We start from the raw sequence: 17041 nt of genomic DNA, 5'->3' as shown, positions 1-17041 counted from the left end.
GGCTCCTGTACATTCCTCATTGCCTCTCACTGCCATCCATCACACCTCCCTGGCTCCTGTACATTCCTCATTGCCTCTCACTGCCATCCATCACACCTCCCTGGCTCCTGTACATTCCTCATTGTCTCTCACTGCCATCCATCACACCTCCCTGGCTCCTGTACATTCCTCATTGCCTCTCACTGCCATCCATCACACAGCCCCTCCCCCGGCTCCTGTACATTCCTCATTGCCTCTCACTGCCATCCATCACACCCCCTTGGCTCCTGTACATTCCTCATTGGCTCTCACTGCCATCCATCACACTCCCCCAGCTCCTGTACATTCCTCATTGCCTCTCACTGCCATCCATCACACCCCCCGGCTCCTGTACATTCCTCATTGCCTCTCACTGCCATCCATCACACCTCCCTGGCTCCTGTACATTCCTCATTGTCTCTCACTGCCATCCATCACACCTCCCTGGCTCCTGTACATTCCTCATTGCCTCTCACTGCCATCCATCTCACACACACCCCCCACCCGGCTTCTGTACATTCCTCATTGCCTCTCACTGCCATCCATCTCACACACACCCCCCACCCGGCTTCTGTACATTCCTCATTGCCTCTCACTGCCATCCATCTCACACACACCCCCCACCCGGCTCCTGTACATTCCTCATTGCCTCTCACTGCCATCCATCTCACACACACCCCCCACCCGGCTCCTGTACATTTCTCATTGCCTCTCACTGCCATCCATCACACCCCCCTGGCTCCTGTACATTCCTCATTGCCTCTCACTGCCATCCATCACACCTCCCTGGCTCCTGTACATTCCTCATTGCCTCTCACTGCCATCCATCACACCTCCCTGGCTCCTGTACATTCCTCATTGTCTCTCACTGCCATCCATCACACCTCCCTGGCTCCTGTACATTCCTCATTGCCTCTCACTGCCATCCATCTCACACACACCCCCCACCCGGCTCCTGTACATTCCTCATTGCCTCTCACTGCCATCCATCTCACACACACCCCCCACCCGGCTCCTGTACATTCCTCATTGCCTCTCACTGCCATCCATCTCACACACACCCCCCACCCGGCTCCTGTACATTCCTCATTGTCTCTCACTGCCATCCATCTCACACACACCCCCCACCCGGCTCCTGTACATTTCTCATTGCCTCTCACTGCCATCCATCACACCCCCCTGGCTCCTGTACATTCCTCATTGCCTCTCACTGCCATCCATCACACCCCCCTGGCTCCTGTACATTCCTCATTGGCTCTCACTGCCATCCATCACACTCCCCCAGCTCCTGTACATTCCTCATTGCCTCTCACTGCCATCCATCACACCCCACCCCCCCCTCCCCCAGCTCCTGTACATTCCTCAATGCCTCTCACTGCCATCCATCACACAGCCCCTCCCCCGGCTCCTGTACATTCCTCATTGCCTCTCACTGCCATCCATCACACCCCCCGGCTCCTGTACATTCCTCATTGTCTCTCACTGCCATCCATCACACCTCCCCAGCTCCTGTACATTCCTCAATGCCTCTCACTGCCATCCATCACACCCCCCGGCTCCTGTACATTCCTCATTGCCTCTCACTGCCATTCATCACACCTCCCCCGGCTCCTTTACATTCCTCATTGCCTCTTACTGCCATCCATCACAGCCCCCCCCCCCCCCCCCCCGCTCCTGTACATTCCCCATTTCCTCTCACTGCCATCCATCACACCTCCCCGGCTCCTGTACATTCCTCATTGCCTCTCACTGCCATCCATCACACCCCCTCGGCTCCTGTACATTCCTCATTGCCTCTCACTGCCATCCATCACACCCCCCCCCCCGGCTCCTGTACATTCCTCATTGCCTCTCACTGCCATCCATCACAGCCCCCCCCACTCGGCTTCTGTACATTCCTCATTGCCTCTCACTGCCATCCATCACACCCCCCACCCGGCTCCTGTACATTCCTCATTGCCTCTCACTGCCATCCATCACACCTCCCTGGCTCCTGTACATTCCTCATTGCCTCTCACTGCCATCCATCACACCTCCCTGGCTCCTGTACATTCCTCATTGCCTCTCACTGCCATCCATCACACCCCCGGCTCCTGTACATTCCTCATTGTCTCTCACTGCCATCCATCACACCTCCCTGGCTCCTGTACATTCCTCATTGCCTCTCACTGCCATCCATCTCACACACACCCCCCACCCGGCTCCTGTACATTCCTCATTGCCTCTCACTGCCATCCATCTCACACACACCCCCCACCCGGCTCCTGTACATTCCTCATTGCCTCTCACTGCCATCCATCTCACACACACCCCCCACCCGGCTCCTGTACATTCCTCATTGCCTCTCACTGCCATCCATCTCACACACACCCCCCACCCGGCTCCTGTACATTTCTCATTGCCTCTCACTGCCATCCATCACACCCCCCTGGCTCCTGTACATTCCTCATTGCCTCTCACTGCCATCCATCACACCTCCCTGGCTCCTGTACATTCCTCATTGCCTCTCACTGCCATCCATCACACCTCCCTGGCTCCTGTACATTCCTCATTGCCTCTCACTGCCATCCATCACACCCCCCGGCTCCTGTACATTCCTCATTGCCTCTCACTGCCATCCATCACACCTCCCTGGCTCCTGTACATTCCTCATTGCCTCTCACTGCCATCCATCTCACACACACCCCCCACCCGGCTCCTGTACATTCCTCATTGCCTCTCACTGCCATCCATCACACCTCCCTGGCTCCTGTACATTCCTCATTGCCTCTCACTGCCATCCATCTCACACACACCCCCCACCCGGCTCCTGTACATTCCTCATTGCCTCTCACTGCCATCCATCTCACACACACCCCCCACCCGGCTCCTGTACATTCCTCATTGCCTCTCACTGCCATCCATCTCACACACACCCCCCACCCGGCTCCTGTACATTCCTCATTGCCTCTCACTGCCATCCATCTCACACACACCCCCCACCCGGCTCCTGTACATTCCTCATTGCCTCTCACTGCCATCCATCACACCTCCCTGGCTCCTGTACATTCCTCATTGCCTCTCACTGCCATCCATCACACCCCCCTGGCTCCTGTACATTCCTCATTGCCTCTCACTGCCATCCATCACACCTCCCTGGCTCCTGTACATTCCTCATTGTCTCTCACTGCCATCCATCACACCTCCCTGGCTCCTGTACATTCCTCATTGTCTCTCACTGCCATCCATCACACCCCCCGGCTCCTGTACATTCCTCATTGCCTCTCACTGCCATCCATCTCACACACACCCCCCACCCGGCTCCTGTACATTCCTCATTGCCTCTCACTGCCATCCATCTCACACACACCCCCCACCCGGCTCCTGTACATTCCTCATTGCCTCTCACTGCCATCCATCTCACACACACCCCCCACCCGGCTCCTGTACATTCCTCATTGCCTCTCACTGCCATCCATCTCACACACACCCCCCACCCGGCTCCTGTACATTTCTCATTGCCTCTCACTGCCATCCATCACACCCCCCTGGCTCCTGTACATTCCTCATTGCCTCTCACTGCCATCCATCACACCCCCCTGGCTCCTGTACATTCCTCATTGGCTCTCACTGCCATCCATCACACTCCCCCAGCTCCTGTACATTCCTCATTGCCTCTCACTGCCATCCATCACACCCCACCCCCCCCTCCCCCAGCTCCTGTACATTCCTCAATGCCTCTCACTGCCATCCATCACACAGCCCCTCCCCCGGCTCCTGTACATTCCTCATTGCCTCTCACTGCCATCCATCACACCCCCCGGCTCCTGTACATTCCTCATTGTCTCTCACTGCCATCCATCACACCTCCCCAGCTCCTGTACATTCCTCATTGCCTCTCACTGCCATCCATCACACCCCCCGGCTCCTGTACATTCCTCATTGCCTCTCACTGCCATCCATCACAGCCCCCCCCACCCGGCTTCTGTACATTCCTCATTGCCTCTCACTGCCATCCATCACACCCCCCGGCTCCTGTACATTCCTCATTGCCTCTCACTGCCATCCATCACACCTCCCCCGGCTCCTTTACATTCCTCATTGCCTCTTACTGCCATCCATCACAGCCCCCCCCCCCCCCCCCGCTCCTGTACATTCCCCATTTCCTCTCACTGCCATCCATCACACCTCCCCGGCTCCTGTACATTCCTCATTGCCTCTCACTGCCATCCATCACACCCCCCCGGCTCCTGTACATTCCTCATTGCCTCTCACTGCCATCCATCACACCCCCCCCCCCGGCTCCTGTACATTCCTCATTGCCTCTCACTGCCATCCATCACAGCCCCCCCCACTCGGCTTCTGTACATTCCTCATTGCCTCTCACTGCCATCCATCACAGCCCCCCCCACTCGGCTTCTGTACATTCCTCATTGCCTCTCACTGCCATCCATCACACCCCCCCCCCCCGGCTCCTGTACATTCCTCATTACCTCTCACTGCCATCCATCACACCCCCACATCCCCTCCCCCGGCTCCTGTACATTCCTCATTGCCTCTCACTGCCATCCATCACAGCACCCCCCCCGGCTCCTGTACATTCCTCATTGCCTCTCACTGCCATCCATCACAGCACCCCCACCCGCTTCTGTACATTCCCCATTGCCTCTCACTGCCATCCATCACACCCCCCTGGCTCCTGTACATTCCTCATTGCCTCTCACTGCCATCCATCACAGCACCCCCCACCCGGCTTCTGTACATTCCTCATTGCCTCTCACTGCCATCCATCACACCCCCCTCCCGGCTCCTGTACATTCCTCATTGCCTCTCACTGCCATCCATCACACCCCCCTGGCTCCTGTACATTCCTCATTGCCTCTCACTGCCATCCATCACACACACCCCCCACCCGGCTCCTGTACATTCCTCATTGCCTCTCACTGCCATCCATCACACCCCCCCCGGCTCCTGTACATTCCTCATTGCCTCTCACTGCCATCCATCACACCCCCCCCGGCTACTGTACATTCCTCATTGTCTCTCACTGCCATCCATCACAGCCCCCCCGGCTCCTGTACATTCCTCATTGCCTCTCACTGCCATCCATCACACCCCCCTGGCTCCTGTACATTCCTCATTACCTCTCACTGCCATCCATCACAGCACCCCCCCCGGCTCCTGTACATTCCTCATTACCTCTCACTGCCATCCATCACACCCCCACACCCCCTCCCCAGGCTCCTGTACATTCCTCATTGCCTCTCACTGCCATCCATCACAGCCCCTCCACCCAGCTTCTGTACATTCCTCATTGCCTCTCACTGCCATCCATCACAACCCCCCGGCTCATGTACATTCCTCATTGCCTCTCACTGCCATCCATCACAGCACCCCCCACCCGCTTCTGTACATTCCCCATTGCCTCTCACTGCCATCCATCACACCCCCCTGGCTCCTGTACATTCCTCATTGCCTCTCACTGCCATCCATCACAGCACCCCCCACCCGGCTTCTGTACATTCCTCATTGCCTCTCACTGCCATCCATCATACCCCCCTCCCGGCTTCTGTACATTCCTCATTGCCTCTCACTGCCATCCATCACACCCCCCTGGCTCCTGTACATTCCCCATTGCCTCTCACTGCCATCCATCACACCCCACAGCTCCTGTACATTCTTCATTGCCTCTCACTGCCATCCATCACACACACCCCCACCCGGATTCTGTACATTCCTCATTACCTCTCACTGCCATCCATCACACCCCCCCCACCCGCTTCTGTACATTCCTCATTGCCTCTCACTGCCATCCATCACAGCCCCCGCCACTCGGCTTCTGTACATTCCTCATTGCCTCTCACTGCCATCCATCACACCCCCCAGGCTCCTGTACATTCCTCATTGCCTCTCACTGCCATCCATCACACACACCCCCCACCCGGCTTCTGTACATTCCTCATTGCCTCTCACTGCCATCCATCACAGCACCCCCCACCCGCTTCTGTACATTCCTCATTGCCTCTCACTGCCATCCATCACAGCCCCTCCACACAGCTTCTGTACATTCCCCATTGCCTCTCACTGCCGTCCATTACACCCCAACACTCCCTCCCCCGGCTCCTGTACATTCCTCATTGTCTCTCACTGCCATCCATCACACCTCCCTGGCTCCTGTACATTCCTCATTGCCTCTCACTGCCATCCATCACACACACCCCCCACCCGGCTTCTGTACATTCCTCATTGCCTCTCACTGCCATCCATCACACACACCCCCCACCCGGCTTCTGTACATTCCTCATTGCCTCTCACTGCCATCCATCACAGCCCCTCCACCCAGCTTCTGTACATTCCCCATTGCCTCTCACTGCCGTCCATTACACCCCAACACTCCCTCCCCCGGCTCCTGTACATTCCTCATTGCCTCTCACTGCCATCCATCATAACCCCCCCCCGGCTCCTGTACATTCCTCATTGCCTCTCACTGCCATCCATCACAGCCCCTCCACCCAGCTTCTGTACATTCCCCATTGCCTCTCACTGCCGTCCATTACACCCCAACACTCCCTCCCCCGGCTCCTGTACATTACTCATTGTCTCTCACTGCCATCCATCATAACCCCCCCCCTGGCTCCTGTACATTCCTCATTGCCTCTCACTGCCATCCATCACACCTCCCCCACCCGCTTCTGTACATTCCTCATTGTCTCTCACTGCCATCCATCACAGCACCCCCCAGCTCCTGTACATTCCTCATTGCCTCTCACTGCCATCCATCACACCTCCCTGGCTCCTGTACATTCCTCATTGCCTCTCACTGCCATCCATCACACACACCCCCCACCCGGCTTCTGTACATTCCTCATTGCCTCTCACTGCCATCCATCACACACACCCCCCCACCCGGCTTCTGTACATTCCTCATTGCCTCTCACTGCCATCCATCACACACACCCCCCACCCGGCTTCTGTACATTCCTCATTGCCTCTCACTGCCATCCATCACAGCCCCCCCGGGCTCCTGTACATTCCTCATTGTCTCTCACTGCCATCCATCACAGCCCCCCCCAGCTCCTGTACATTCCTCATTGCCTCTCACTGCCATCCATCACACCCCCCTGGCTCCTGTACATTCCTCATTGTCTCTCACTGCCATCCATCACACCTCCCCGGCTTCTGTACATTCCTCATTGCCTCTCACTGCCATCCATCACAGCACCCCCACCCGGCTCCTGTACATTTCTCATTGCCTCTCACTGCCATCCATCACACCCCCCTGGCTCCTGTACATTCCTCATTGCCTCTCACTGCCATCCATCACACCTCCCTGGCTCCTGTACATTCCTCATTGCCTCTCACTGCCATCCATCACACCTCCCTGGCTCCTGTACATTCCTCATTGCCTCTCACTGCCATCCATCTCACACACACCCCCCACCCGGCTTCTGTACATTCCTCATTGCCTCTCACTGCCATCCATCACACCCCCCTGGCTCCTGTACATTCCTCATTGCCTCTCACTGCCATCCATCACACCTCCCTGGCTCCTGTACATTCCTCATTGCCTCTCACTGCCATCCATCACACCTCCCTGGCTCCTGTACATTCCTCATTGCCTCTCACTGCCATCCATCACACCTCCCTGGCTCCTGTACATTCCTCATTGCCTCTCACTGCCATCCATCTCACACACACCCCCCACCCGGCTTCTGTACATTCCTCATTGCCTCTCACTGCCATCCATCACACCCCCCACCCGGCTCCTGTACATTCCTCATTGCCTCTCACTGCCATCCATCACACCTCCCTGGCTCCTGTACATTCCTCATTGTCTATCACTGCCATCCATCACACCTCCCTGGCTCCTGTACATTCCTCATTGCCTCTCACTGCCATCCATCACCCCCCCGGCTCCTGTACATTCCTCATTGCCTCTCACTGCCATCCATCACACCCCCCACCCGGCTCCTGTACATTCCTCATTGCCTCTCACTGCCATCCATCACACCTCCCTGGCTCCTGTACATTCCTCATTGCCTCTCACTGCCATCCATCACACCTCCCTGGCTCCTGTACATTCCTCATTGCCTCTCACTGCCATCCATCTCACACACACCCCCCACCCGGCTCCTGTACATTCCTCATTGCCTCTCACTGCCATCCATCTCACACACACCCCCCACCCGGCTCCTGTACATTCCTCATTGCCTCTCACTGCCATCCATCACACCCCCCTGGCTCCTGTACATTCCTCATTGCCTCTCACTGCCATCCATCACACCTCCCTGGCTCCTGTACATTCCTCATTGCCTCTCACTGCCATCCATCACACCTCCCTGGCTCCTGTACATTCCTCATTGTCTCTCACTGCCATCCATCACACCTCCCTGGCTCCTGTACATTCCTCATTGCCTCTCACTGCCATCCATCACACAGCCCCTCCCCCGGCTCCTGTACATTCCTCATTGCCTCTCACTGCCATCCATCACACCCCCTTGGCTCCTGTACATTCCTCATTGGCTCTCACTGCCATCCATCACACTCCCCCAGCTCCTGTACATTCCTCATTGCCTCTCACTGCCATCCATCACACCCCCCGGCTCCTGTACATTCCTCATTGTCTCTCACTGCCATCCATCACACCTCCCTGGCTCCTGTACATTCCTCATTGTCTCTCACTGCCATCCATCACACCTCCCTGGCTCCTGTACATTCCTCATTGCCTCTCACTGCCATCCATCACACCCCCCTGGCTCCTGTACATTCCTCATTGCCTCTCACTGCCATCCATCACACCTCCCTGGCTCCTGTACATTCCTCATTGCCTCTCACTGCCATCCATCTCACACACACCCCCCACCCGGCTTCTGTACATTCCTCATTGCCTCTCACTGCCATCCATCACACCCCCCTGGCTCCTGTACATTCCTCATTGGCTCTCACTGCCATCCATCACACTCCCCCAGCTCCTGTACATTCCTCATTGCCTCTCACTGCCATCCATCACACCCCCCGGCTCCTGTACATTCCTCATTGTCTCTCACTGCCATCCATCACACCTCCCTGGCTCCTGTACATTCCTCATTGTCTCTCACTGCCATCCATCACACCTCCCTGGCTCCTGTACATTCCTCATTGTCTCTCACTGCCATCCATCACACCTCCCTGGCTCCTGTACATTCCTCATTGCCTCTCACTGCCATCCATCTCACACACACCCCCCACCCGGCTCCTGTACATTCCTCATTGCCTCTCACTGCCATCCATCTCACACACACCCCCCACCCGGCTCCTGTACATTCCTCATTGCCTCTCACTGCCATCCATCTCACACACACCCCCCACCCGGCTCCTGTACATTCCTCATTGCCTCTCACTGCCATCCATCACACCTCCCTGGCTCCTGTACATTCCTCATTGCCTCTCACTGCCATCCATCACACCTCCCTGGCTCCTGTACATTTCTCATTGCCTCTCACTGCCATCCATCACACCCCCCCCGGCTCCTGTACATTCCCCATTGCCTCTCACTGCCATCCATCACACCTCCCTGGCTCCTGTACATTCCTCATTGCCTCTCACTGCCATCCATCTCACACACACCCCCCACCCGGCTCCTGTACATTCCTCATTGCCTCTCACTGCCATCCATCTCACACACACCCCCCACCCGGCTCCTGTACATTCCTCATTGCCTCTCACTGCCATCCATCTCACACACACCCCCCACCCGGCTCCTGTACATTCCTCATTGCCTCTCACTGCCATCCATCTCACACACACCCCCCACCCGGCTCCTGTACATTTCTCATTGCCTCTCACTGCCATCCATCACACCCCCCTGGCTCCTGTACATTCCTCATTGCCTCTCACTGCCATCCATCACACCCCCCTGGCTCCTGTACATTCCTCATTGGCTCTCACTGCCATCCATCACACTCCCCCAGCTCCTGTACATTCCTCATTGCCTCTCACTGCCATCCATCACACCCCACCCCCCCCTCCCCCAGCTCCTGTACATTCCTCAATGCCTCTCACTGCCATCCATCACACAGCCCCTCCCCCGGCTCCTGTACATTCCTCATTGCCTCTCACTGCCATCCATCACACCCCCCGGCTCCTGTACATTCCTCATTGTCTCTCACTGCCATCCATCACACCTCCCCAGCTCCTGTACATTCCTCATTGCCTCTCACTGCCATCCATCACACCCCCCGGCTCCTGTACATTCCTCATTGCCTCTCACTGCCATCCATCACAGCACCCCCCACCCGGCTTCTGTACATTCCTCATTGCCTCTCACTGCCATCCATCATACCCCCCTCCCGGCTTCTGTACATTCCTCATTGCCTCTCACTGCCATCCATCACACCCCCCTGGCTCCTGTACATTCCCCATTGCCTCTCACTGCCATCCATCACACCCCACAGCTCCTGTACATTCTTCATTGCCTCTCACTGCCATCCATCACACACACCCCCACCCGGATTCTGTACATTCCTCATTACCTCTCACTGCCATCCATCACACCCCCCCCACCCGCTTCTGTACATTCCTCATTGCCTCTCACTGCCATCCATCACAGCCCCCGCCACTCGGCTTCTGTACATTCCTCATTGCCTCTCACTGCCATCCATCACACCCCCCAGGCTCCTGTACATTCCTCATTGCCTCTCACTGCCATCCATCACACACACCCCCCACCCGGCTTCTGTACATTCCTCATTGCCTCTCACTGCCATCCATCACAGCACCCCCCACCCGCTTCTGTACATTCCTCATTGCCTCTCACTGCCATCCATCACAGCCCCTCCACACAGCTTCTGTACATTCCCCATTGCCTCTCACTGCCGTCCATTACACCCCAACACTCCCTCCCCCGGCTCCTGTACATTCCTCATTGTCTCTCACTGCCATCCATCACACCTCCCTGGCTCCTGTACATTCCTCATTGCCTCTCACTGCCATCCATCACACACACCCCCCACCCGGCTTCTGTACATTCCTCATTGCCTCTCACTGCCATCCATCACACACACCCCCCACCCGGCTTCTGTACATTCCTCATTGCCTCTCACTGCCATCCATCACAGCCCCTCCACCCAGCTTCTGTACATTCCCCATTGCCTCTCACTGCCGTCCATTACACCCCAACACTCCCTCCCCCGGCTCCTGTACATTACTCATTGTCTCTCACTGCCATCCATCATAACCCCCCCCCCGGCTCCTGTACATTCCTCATTGCCTCTCACTGCCATCCATCACAGCCCCTCCACCCAGCTTCTGTACATTCCCCATTGCCTCTCACTGCCGTCCATTACACCCCAACACTCCCTCCCCCGGCTCCTGTACATTACTCATTGTCTCTCACTGCCATCCATCACACCTCCCTGGCTCCTGTACATTCCTCATTGCCTCTCACTGCCATCCATCACACCTCCCCCACCCGCTTCTGTACATTCCTCATTGTCTCTCACTGCCATCCATCACAGCACCCCCCAGCTCCTGTACATTCCTCATTGCCTCTCACTGCCATCCATCACACCTCCCTGGCTCCTGTACATTCCTCATTGCCTCTCACTGCCATCCATCACACACACCCCCCACCCGGCTTCTGTACATTCCTCATTGCCTCTCACTGCCATCCATCACACACACCCCCCCACCCGGCTTCTGTACATTCCTCATTGCCTCTCACTGCCATCCATCACACACACCCCCCACCCGGCTTCTGTACATTCCTCATTGCCTCTCACTGCCATCCATCACAGCCCCCCCGGGCTCCTGTACATTCCTCATTGTCTCTCACTGCCATCCATCACACCTCCCCCACCCGCTTCTGTACATTCCTCATTGCCTCTCACTGCCATCCATCACACCTCCCTGGCTCCTGTACATTCCTCATTGCCTCTCACTGCCATCCATCACACACACCCCCCACCCGGCTTCTGTACATTCCTCATTGCCTCTCACTGCCATCCATCACACACACCCCCCCACCCGGCTTCTGTACATTCCTCATTGCCTCTCACTGCCATCCATCACACACACCCCCCACCCGGCTTCTGTACATTCCTCATTGCCTCTCACTGCCATCCATCACAGCCCCCCCGGGCTCCGGTACATTCCTCATTGTCTCTCACTGCCATCCATCACAGCCCCCCCCAGCTCCTGTACATTCCTCATTGCCTCTCACTGCCATCCATCACACCCCCCTGGCTCCTGTACATTCCTCATTGTCTCTCACTGCCATCCATCACACCTCCCCGGCTTCTGTACATTCCTCATTGCCTCTCACTGCCATCCATCACAGCACCCCCACCCGGCTCCTGTACATTTCTCATTGCCTCTCACTGCCATCCATCACACCCCCCTGGCTCCTGTACATTCCTCATTGCCTCTCACTGCCATCCATCACACCTCCCTGGCTCCTGTACATTCCTCATTGCCTCTCACTGCCATCCATCACACCTCCCTGGCTCCTGTACATTCCTCATTGCCTCTCACTGCCATCCATCTCACACACACCCCCCACCCGGCTTCTGTACATTCCTCATTGCCTCTCACTGCCATCCATCACACCCCCCTGGCTCCTGTACATTCCTCATTGCCTCTCACTGCCATCCATCACACCTCCCTGGCTCCTGTACATTCCTCATTGCCTCTCACTGCCATCCATCACACCTCCCTGGCTCCTGTACATTCCTCATTGCCTCTCACTGCCATCCATCACACCTCCCTGGCTCCTGTACATTCCTCATTGCCTCTCACTGCCATCCATCTCACACACACCCCCCACCCGGCTTCTGTACATTCCTCATTGCCTCTCACTGCCATCCATCACACCCCCCACCCGGCTCCTGTACATTCCTCATTGCCTCTCACTGCCATCCATCACACCTCCCTGGCTCCTGTACATTCCTCATTGTCTCTCACTGCCATCCATCACACCTCCCTGGCTCCTGTACATTCCTCATTGCCTCTCACTGCCATCCATCACCCCCCCGGCTCCTGTACATTCCTCATTGCCTCTCACTGCCATCCATCACACCCCCCACCCGGCTCCTGTACATTCCTCATTGCCTCTCACTGCCATCCATCACACCTCCCTGGCTCCTGTACATTCCTCATTGCCTCTCACTGCCATCCATCACACCTCCCTGGCTCCTGTACATTCCTCATTGCCTCTCACTGCCATCCATCTCACACACACCCCCCACCCGGCTCCTGTACATTCCTCATTGCCTCTCACTGCCATCCATCTCACACACACCCCCCACCCGGCTCCTGTACATTCCTCATTGCCTCTCACTGCCATCCATCACACCCCCCTGGCTCCTGTACATTCCTCATTGCCTCTCACTGCCATCCATCACACCTCCCTGGCTCCTGTACATTCCTCATTGCCTCTCACTGCCATCCATCACACCTCCCTGGCTCCTGTACATTCCTCATTGTCTCTCACTGCCATCCATCACACCTCCCTGGCTCCTGTACATTCCTCATTGCCTCTCACTGCCATCCATCACACAGCCCCTCCCCCGGCTCCTGTACATTCCTCATTGCCTCTCACTGCCATCCATCACACCCCCTTGGCTCCTGTACATTCCTCATTGGCTCTCACTGCCATCCATCACACTCCCCCAGCTCCTGTACATTCCTCATTGCCTCTCACTGCCATCCATCACACCCCCCGGCTCCTGTACATTCCTCATTGTCTCTCACTGCCATCCATCACACCTCCCTGGCTCCTGTACATTCCTCATTGTCTCTCACTGCCATCCATCACACCTCCCTGGCTCCTGTACATTCCTCATTGCCTCTCACTGCCATCCATCACACCCCCCTGGCTCCTGTACATTCCTCATTGCCTCTCACTGCCATCCATCACACCTCCCTGGCTCCTGTACATTCCTCATTGCCTCTCACTGCCATCCATCTCACACACACCCCCCACCCGGCTTCTGTACATTCCTCATTGCCTCTCACTGCCATCCATCACACCCCCCTGGCTCCTGTACATTCCTCATTGGCTCTCACTGCCATCCATCACACTCCCCCAGCTCCTGTACATTCCTCATTGCCTCTCACTGCCATCCATCACACCCCCCGGCTCCTGTACATTCCTCATTGTCTCTCACTGCCATCCATCACACCTCCCTGGCTCCTGTACATTCCTCATTGTCTCTCACTGCCATCCATCACACCTCCCTGGCTCCTGTACATTCCTCATTGTCTCTCACTGCCATCCATCACACCTCCCTGGCTCCTGTACATTCCTCATTGCCTCTCACTGCCATCCATCTCACACACACCCCCCACCCGGCTCCTGTACATTCCTCATTGCCTCTCACTGCCATCCATCTCACACACACCCCCCACCCGGCTCCTGTACATTCCTCATTGCCTCTCACTGCCATCCATCTCACACACACCCCCCACCCGGCTCCTGTACATTCCTCATTGCCTCTCACTGCCATCCATCACACCTCCCTGGCTCCTGTACATTCCTCATTGCCTCTCACTGCCATCCATCACACCTCCCTGGCTCCTGTACATTTCTCATTGCCTCTCACTGCCATCCATCACACCCCCCCCGGCTCCTGTACATTCCCCATTGCCTCTCACTGCCATCCATCACACCTCCCTGGCTCCTGTACATTCCTCATTGCCTCTCACTGCCATCCATCTCACACACACCCCCCACCCGGCTCCTGTACATTCCTCATTGCCTCTCACTGCCATCCATCTCACACACACCCCCCACCCGGCTCCTGTACATTCCTCATTGCCTCTCACTGCCATCCATCTCACACACACCCCCCACCCGGCTCCTGTACATTTCTCATTGCCTCTCACTGCCATCCATCACACCCCCCTGGCTCCTGTACATTCCTCATTGCCTCTCACTGCCATCCATCACACCCCCCTGGCTCCTGTACATTCCTCATTGGCTCTCACTGCCATCCATCACACTCCCCCAGCTCCTGTACATTCCTCATTGCCTCTCACTGCCATCCATCACACCCCACCCCCCCCTCCCCCAGCTCCTGTACATTCCTCAATGCCTCTCACTGCCATCCATCACACAGCCCCTCCCCCGGCTCCTGTACATTCCTCATTGCCTCTCACTGCCATCCATCACACCCCCCGGCTCCTGTACATTCCTCATTGCCTCTCACTGCCATCCATCACAGCCCCCCCCACCCGGCTTCTGTACATTCCTCATTGCCTCTCACTGCCATCCATCACACCCCCCGGCTCCTGTACATTCCTCATTGCCTCTCACTGCCATCCATCACACCTCCCCAGCTCCTGTACATTCCTCAATGCCTCTCACTGCCATCCATCACACAGCCCCTCCCCCGGCTCCTGTACATTCCTCATTGCCTCTCACTGCCATCCATCACACCCCCTGACTCCTGTACATTCCTCATTGCCTCTCACTGCCATCCATCACACCCCCCGGCTCCTGTACATTCCTCATTGCCCCTCACTGCCATCCATCACACCCCCCGGCTCCTGTACATTCCTCATTGCCTCTCACTGCCATCCATCACACCTCCCTGGCTCCTGTACATTCCTCATTGCCTCTCACTACCATCCATCACACAGCCCCTCCCCCAGCTCCTGTACATTCCTCATTGCCTCTCACTGCCATCCATCACACCTCCCCAGCTCCTGTACATTCCTCATTGCCTCTCACTGCCATCCATCACACGGCCCCTCCCCCGGCTCCTGTACATTCCTCAATGCCTCTCACTGCCATCCATCACACCTCCCCAGCTCCTGTACATTCCTCATTGCCTCTCACTGCCATCCATCACACCCCCACACCCCCCGCCTCCCCCCAGTCTCCTGTACATTCCTCATTGCCTCTCACTGCTGCTCCAACTGATCCATGCAATTTGATAGGGTTCACAGCCAAACTGACTTCCTGCAGACATCATTATCAGTAACATGGAAACGCTCCCCCATCTCTCACATCTGACAGGAAAAGCACACCATTGACTGAAGGCCAGTGCTGCTCCTTCACAATCCACAGAGCCAGAGAATAGCACAGTCCTCCTGCTCGAAATAAAAACATTAATCCTTGCTGACTTCATATCTATGTTTTATATTTTTAAAGTTTAATCAAGAGACAATTCTCAATCAAACATCGAATCAAAGAAGAACCCACTCTACTTACTGTTGTAGCTTTACAAAATAGACAGTAAGGTGACACTTTAAAAAAGTCTCTTAGCTGCTTCCCTGCTGTGAGCTCTGCCATACAGGTTTCTCCAAAGTTAGCTGTGAATATCACTGTTTGTTCATTTTCCTTTGACAAACTCTGGTGTCCAGAACAATCTTGAAATCAAAGAGCTGGGGCAGTAGCTGTGCAGATTCACTGCCGTGTCAGACAGTCATGTAGGTTTTCTTCCCTGTTTGAATAACTCCCCATGTGGTCACTACCTTTGTCTGCCTTCCTCCTTTTTTAAAGTGCCATCGTTTTGATTTTTTTTGTCCCAGAGTTCCAAAACAATGCAACAGCTTATAAAACAGTAATTACAGCTCTTCGAATTTGAGAAAGTCAGCTCCGACACAGAAAATACCTCAAAAAGGGAACAGCTCGGACAGCCACAATTTGTTTCTAGTCTTCCATCTTGGATGAACATATGGAGGACATCTTCACTTTGAAGGTGGCATGGCATAGCCCATCGATGGCATCAGCATCTTCCATATTCTCTCAGGAGCAGCATCTTGCACAACTTATTTCTTATGGTGATTTGCAATCCCACTCAATTTTCTACAACGTGTCAGGGCACTGACCACATTGCCTGTTGTTCCAGGTTTGTGAAAGTCTATACTCTGATTTGAGTTTATATGACTCTGTATGACAGGTATTGAGCTGCAATCTTCAATTACCGGTGACACTGGATTGGATCGTGTGACACCATGAGTCACGGAGAAACAGTGGTGATAGAGCAGGCAACTTTGGGCCGTCCTTTCCAACTGGGAATGCTGTACGACTGCCGATCCGACTGTCTGATCCCAGGTAACA

The 17041-nt window shown here is 55.9% G+C and overlaps 1 protein-coding gene across 5 annotated transcripts in view; it reads left to right on the top strand.

Moving 5' to 3' along the window:
- Positions 1–17041, top strand: part of LOC148140793 (uncharacterized) — a 49488-nt gene that overhangs the window by 22246 nt on the left and 10201 nt on the right. For all 5 annotated transcript variants that reach the window (XM_087979574.1, XM_087979576.1, XM_087979577.1 and 2 more), the window contains one exon: positions 16881–17035. In XM_087979574.1, the coding sequence (XP_087835700.1) occupies positions 16936–17035 (100 nt within the window). In that variant the 5' untranslated portion in view covers positions 16881–16935. The remainder of the gene's footprint in view (positions 1–16880; positions 17036–17041) is intronic.

This window comes from Chiloscyllium plagiosum, unplaced genomic scaffold (genome assembly GCF_037043375.1).
Source record: "Chiloscyllium plagiosum isolate Xiang-an unplaced genomic scaffold, Cpla_swu_hap1 HiC_scaffold_35, whole genome shotgun sequence".
NCBI lineage: Eukaryota > Metazoa > Chordata > Chondrichthyes > Orectolobiformes > Hemiscylliidae > Chiloscyllium > Chiloscyllium plagiosum.
Note: the sequence above shows the minus strand (reverse complement) of the source record. Positions and strands in the feature narration are given on the sequence as shown.